Genomic DNA, 6,201 nt, shown 5'->3' with positions numbered 1-6,201 from the left:
AACAGCGCGAACATTTATCTACTCCCGTACATTACACTTCAAACAGAAAGGGAAAAAAAAAAAAGTTTTAATTAATTTCGGGAAAACCTCTGCTTGTTGGCTCCCCCCTCCTTCTCAAAGCTGATGGACTGCAGCCTTAAGTGCGGTGGTCAATAAGGCAACGCAAACCAAACCCTGCGCTTCTTCAAGTCCTGCGCCCACCCAGCAGCGATGGACGCGCAGGGGAAGGCGGCGGAGCGGCTCGGTGCTCACAAAGTTCAGCAGCTGCCGATTTCCCAGTTTCAGTGAAACTCGGAATGCCACTGACAGCACTGCTGTGATTTCTGCTCAGTGCTGATGGATTTGCGTTTTGCCTCCCTCTGTGTTGAGCTCCCTCGTACAAACTCCCACGACTATTTTTACAACGAGTTTTTTCACGATTTCCAGCGCGGCGCTTTTAAAGGAAAAGCGCGCTGAAAATCCACAACTTTCAGCCCCAAATTCAAAAGCCGGGGCGATCCTTAAGGCAAGAGTTAAAAAGCCCGAGCGAGGGTACGTTCTCTTCGGCCGGCCGTGTGCTGGCAGAATGCGGAGCAGAAGGGAAGAGCCACCCGGAGCGGCTTTCCGCGAGAGATCCATCAGCAGCGCCGACCCTGAGCGCTCCGGGGCTGAAAGGGGCGCGTGTCGGTCTCTATACGGAACCCGGCATGCCGCAAAATGGGATTTTCCGTGCCTCTAAAATGTAGCGCTAGCGATGCTTGTTTTGCTCTTACACTTTCTGATCAATGTCTTAATAGTTCCTCCCCACCTCCAGCAGATAAAGGAAGCGGAGGTAAAAAGTTAATAAGCATTCATGCAAGGGTGTATCTCCGGGAAATGTTCTTCCCCCCCCACCCCCCCTTTGTGGGTGATAGTATTGATTAAATTAAACCCGAAATTTAAACAAGTGTGCATTAGGTCTGTAAAATGAATATCATTATAGAAGGAGACCAAAGCAATGAAGTTAATTCTTTTTTATTTGTTAAACGGAGTTCCCTCCTTCCCCCACCCCTTCCTCCTCCTGGGCTGGCCCTGTCACGCCTTCTCAACAGGCGAAAATCAGTCAGAGAGAAACGCGACATTTATGGTAACCGTCAGCCTTCAGAGAAAGAAAGCAGTTCATTAATTTACTTCGCTCTTGCTTCGAAGTATGATAATGTACGGTACCCCCAGATCAATAGATATGATGTACAGTCGATATCCCCTCGGAACCGCTAGAGGGGAAGGGATATCTGCCCCCACGATGCCAACGCACAGCGGGGTTCTCCACTGGAGATCACGGACCGGGCCGGGGGCAGCCTCGGCTGCTGGGAAGTTGCGGGGAGCCCGGCCCAGAGCTGCGGACGGGGGGAACGGGAGACGGAGGACGGGGCTGGGGAACGGGCTGAGCAATGCTCCCTCGCTCTGCCACCGCTGCGATGGTACAGAAATGCAAACAGATCCGAGCAGCCTCGCGCGCACCTCGAAGGGGTGGGAAGGGGCGGCCGGGACCAACCAGCCCGAGCGAGAACGGCTCAGGGCCGCCCGCCCTTCCCGGGGCTGCGGGACGAGGGGCGGCGTCCGCTCCGTCGGGGCCCCACGAGGGGCGAACCGCTCCAGCCGCGGGACCGGACCGAGCCCGGCCGAACCGAACCGAGCCGCGCCGAGTCGAACCGGGCAGAGCCGAGCCGGGCCGGGCCGTGCTCGACGGCGCTGATGACCTCACGCAGTCACGTCGGCGAGCGGCGCGGCGGGGCCGGGGATTGGCTGGCGGCGGCTCAGCGGCACTTCAAAGCCGGCGAGGGAGCTACAATTGTGGTGGAATGGGCGGAACTGAGCATTGTATTGCACACCTCTAAAAAAACACTGCCTCTGATTTATCAATATAAAAAAGATCCTCTGAGAGGAGGGCACTTTTGTGTGATGGCAACTTCACTTCTAGGGGTGAGTCTAAGGATTTTTTCTCTTGCTGGTTTAATTAGTTTCTTTTTATTGTCGATTGGAGGGGGTTAAAATAACCCCTGTCTTGACCGGGGCTATCAGTCTCCTCTATTGAGCCTTTTTTTTGTTGTTGTTGTTGTTGCTTTTTCTTTTTTTTTTCCTCCTTTTTTTTTTTTTTTTTTTTTTTTTTTTTTAAACTTAAGTACAAGTGAGTTTCGGAGAAAAGAAAGAGCGAGAGGGGGAAAAGGGGCAGAGTCACTTTGCAAGCGAGCAGGAAAAGGTTTAAGGGCATTTGTAAGAACAGCCCCCAGCGCCCGGGCTGCGCTCTGTGCCCGCACCGCGGCCTTTCTCCGCACATGTGGCTGTTGGAAGGGAAACCCCGGCTCCGCCGCTTCTGTCGGTCGCAGTTTCTAATTTGCAACCGACTGTGGCTTTCTATTTCCCTTTAAAATAACACAGCCCGCCGTGTCCAGCAGGTATGTTGAACTTGTGAGTACGTACAGATGTACAGATGTTAAATTGATGTATATATTTAATTAAGGTTGGTACGCGAGGCTCTTTAAGGAAGCCTTTTTTCAATTTATTGATTTGATTATTTATTTTTAATAACCCGGCGCTTCACTACTTAACGAACCACCCCGTCTGCCCCGAGGACCGGGAAGCGCCGGGTCCCGGGGAAGGGAACGGCACGAACGCAGCCGCCGCCTCCGGGCTGGTGGCAGCTTTTAAGCTATATCAAAGCCGCGGCACCAGAAGCAACTTTTCCCCCTCTCTTTCCCCCGAGCTCCCGGGGCAGGAGGACCGGCAGCGGATCCGCGGGACCCAGGGCCGGGCCGGGCCGGGGCGGCGGGCGGGCGGATGGCGGTGGCGGTGCAGCTCGGTGCCTGACGCCGGCGGGACGCTCCCGTCCCCTCTGTGCCCGCAGGAGGAACCGCGGGTTGGCTCCACGCCGCTGGCCATGCTCGCCGCGACCTGCAACAAGATCGGCAGCCCCAGTCCCTCGCCGTCCGCCCTCTCGGACAGCGCGTCCTCCTTCGGCAAAGGCTTCCACCCCTGGAAACGCTCCTCCTCCACCTCTTCGGCCTCGGCCGGCAGCTGCGGTGCAGTGGGCTCCGGCCTCCCGGGCTTCGGCGTGGCGGGCGCGGCGCGGAACGGATCCTCGGCGGCAGCGGCGGCGGCGGCGGCGGCGGCGGCCGCGCTCGTCTCGGACTCGTTCAGCTGCGGCGGCTCTCCGGGCTCCAGCGCCTTCTCGCTGACCTCCAGCGGCGCGGCGGCCGCCAGCTCGCCCTTCGCCAACGACTACTCCGTGTTTCAGGCTCCGGGCAGCGCCGGCGGCGGAGGCGGCGGGGGAGGCGGCGGCGGCGGGGCGGCGGGGCAGGAGGCGGCTCACCAGCCCGTCTTCATCTCCAAGGTGCACGCGTCGGTGGAGGGGCTGCAGGGCATCTACCCGCGGGTGGGCATGGCGCACCCCTACGAGTCGTGGTTCAAGCCCTCGCACCCGGGGCTGGCGGCAGGCGAGGTGGGCTCGGCGGGCGCCTCCAGCTGGTGGGACGTGGGCGCGGGTTGGATCGACGTGCAGAGCCCCAACGGGGCCGCCGCGCTGCCCGGCTCCCTGCACCCCGCGGCCGGCGGCCTCCAGTCCTCGCTGCACTCGCCTCTGGGCGGCTATAACTCGGATTATTCGGGCCTCGGGCACTCGGCCTTCGGCGGCGGCGCCTCCTCGCACCTCCTCAGCCCCGCCGGGCAGCACCTCATGGACGGATTTAAGCCGGTGCTGCCCGGCTCCTACCCGGACTCTGCCCCCTCGCCGCTGGCCGGCGCCGGGGGTTCCATGCTAGGCGGCGGTCCCACCGCGCCGCTCTCAGCCTCGCCTCGCTCCTCCGCCCGCCGCTACTCTGGCCGCGCCACCTGCGACTGCCCCAACTGCCAGGAGGCCGAGCGGCTGGGGCCGGCGGGGGCCAGTCTGCGGCGCAAGGGGCTGCACAGCTGCCACATCCCGGGCTGCGGCAAGGTGTACGGCAAGACGTCGCACCTGAAGGCGCATCTCCGCTGGCACACGGGCGAGCGACCCTTCGTCTGCAACTGGCTGTTCTGCGGCAAGCGCTTCACCCGCTCCGACGAGCTGCAGAGGCACCTGCGGACCCACACGGGCGAGAAGCGCTTCGCCTGCCCCGTCTGCAACAAGCGCTTCATGCGCAGCGACCACCTCAGCAAACACGTCAAGACCCACAGCGGCCCCGGCGGCGCCGGGGGACCCGGCGGCGGCGGCCCCGGGCCCGGCCCCGGCGGAAAGAAGGGCAGCGACACCGACAGCGAGCACAGCGCGGCCGGCAGCCCGCCCTGCCACTCCCCGGAGCTGCTGCCGCCCCCCGAGCCCGGCCACCGCAACGGCCTCGAGTGACGGCGGCGCCGCGCAGCGCCGCGCAGGGGACGCGGACACGTAAGTACCCGCGCGGCCCCGTGGGGAGCGCGCTCCGGCCCCGCACCGCACCGGGCGGGCGGCGGAGCTCCGCCGGGGGCCGCCTCCCCTGCCCTCCCCGTCCTTTAGGGACCCCCCGTCGGGTCGCACCGTGGGAAAAGCCACGTTTCTCCCGCTGGAAACCGCAGCCCTTCCGTCCGGGAGCGGCGCCTCGGGGACGCGGTCGGGCGGAGGGGTCTTCCCAGGCTGGGGGCCCCGTGCCGGGCTGCGAGAGCAGCGCCCACCGTCGGTTCTCCGTCCCGTCGGGACCGCCCTCGTCTCGGTGATTGCCAAAAGCCCTTCTGCTCCCGGAGACCTCAGAGACACGGTGCTCTCCCCTCTTCTTCTTCTTCTTCTTTTTTTTCCCTTTCTTTTTTTTCTTTCTTTTTTCCCCCTTTTTTTACTCCCCCTTACAGTCATTTAACTCCCCGCATCCAAACGTTTTTGCGTTTTCCGGCCCATTCGAATCATTATTTGGATCATTCCCGCTTGAGTGGGAATCGCGAAACCCACTGACAACGATTAGGTTTTAAATCCCCTATTTTTTAAACCCCATACGAATAAAGAAGCACCGTTGGTTGTGAGCGGAGCTGCGGTTCAGATGCCAAAAAGAGGGAGGCCGGGGTGGGGGGGAAGGAGAGGAAAGTGAAATGTTTGTAAAATACATCGGAACCTCTAGGTTTGTACCACGGGGAATCGTTCTAGATTAGTAACAATGACTCCACCAACGTATCGGTGTGAGGTGCAGTTGTCCAGGAGACGATTTTGTATAGTATTTTTCTTGTACATTACTTCCAGTAAATATTTGGAAATATATTGAAGTACACTCGAGCATTTTTTATTTTTATTTTTTAGTTTCTATTTTATTTTATTTTAAATCCTTCTTTTCCTGCCACCAGAAAGCATTACCAGCGCAGCCCTCCTCAGTTTTATTTCTGGACTCGTTTCCTGAAGCGTCCATCAAAGCGCACTTCAGGATATAGGTTTTGCTTGAATATTAATTTAGGTAGGCATACAACTGTAATTAAGCAAACAATATTTGATAAATGTTGAATGACATTTAATTTAATGGAGCATGTACTTATTTGCATTTGCTGGCAGTTCAGGTATAGTCACAGTGAGAGTTCTCCTCTAGTTCCTGAAGTGGGTTTGCCACGACCCATGTATTAATAAACTGTCCGAGTGAAACTGAACTAACGTTGGCCTATGTGTATTTCCTGACAAATAATATTGATAAATGTTAATAAACACTCCCGACACCACATTAGCGGTTTGCCCTGCTGCAAACTAATTGTCTCATTGTAATGTTGAAATAATTTGGATATTTCACATTGAAATGGAAAGCCCTTCGCTGGAACATTTTAGATTTGCATTTTAAATGCATGAAATGTAATTGATTTTTATCTGTAATATTTTAAATGGTATTAATAAACTCCAGAGCAAACATTCTATCCCAGTCAGCTCTTTGCTTTTCTTCTTTCTCACTACACTGTCGTGGGCAGTGCAATGCTTTGAGCCCTGTGGCACACTCAGCTCTCAGATAGTTTCTTCCATAGGGGAAACGCAATGAACTGAACCCCGCTGTACGCTGTGCCACTTCTTGGGCAGCACCAGGTGCGCATTGGCAATTCTGCTTGGCGCACTAGGAGAGGAAACTAAAGGAAAAGCGTCAACACTGCTTGCATCTTTCTTTTCTATTTCTATTTTTACTTTTATCAATTTTTAGAATCATTACTCACATTGAGAGAGGTTGATGTGATGCCGGAATATGAATTAAAATTATTTCTTTAAAAAGAGCTCAGGGT

General features: G+C 57.1%; 1 protein-coding gene across 1 annotated transcript; it reads left to right on the top strand.

The window, feature by feature from the left end:
* Positions 1-1,100: 1,100 nt before the first annotated feature.
* On the top strand, positions 1,101-5,847 carry SP8 (Sp8 transcription factor). Its single transcript, XM_015853669.2, is given in 4 exon segments — positions 1,101-1,543; positions 1,545-1,675; positions 1,677-1,941; positions 2,864-5,847. Coding segments are annotated over 4 exon segments (2,247 nt in total). The 5' UTR covers positions 1,101-1,168; the 3' UTR covers positions 4,340-5,847.
* The last annotated feature ends 354 nt before the right edge of the window (positions 5,848-6,201 follow it).

The sequence above is a fragment of the Coturnix japonica genome, chromosome 2 (assembly GCF_001577835.2).
Source record: "Coturnix japonica isolate 7356 chromosome 2, Coturnix japonica 2.1, whole genome shotgun sequence".
NCBI lineage: Eukaryota > Metazoa > Chordata > Aves > Galliformes > Phasianidae > Coturnix > Coturnix japonica.
This window is presented reverse-complemented; position numbering and strand designations above follow the sequence as displayed.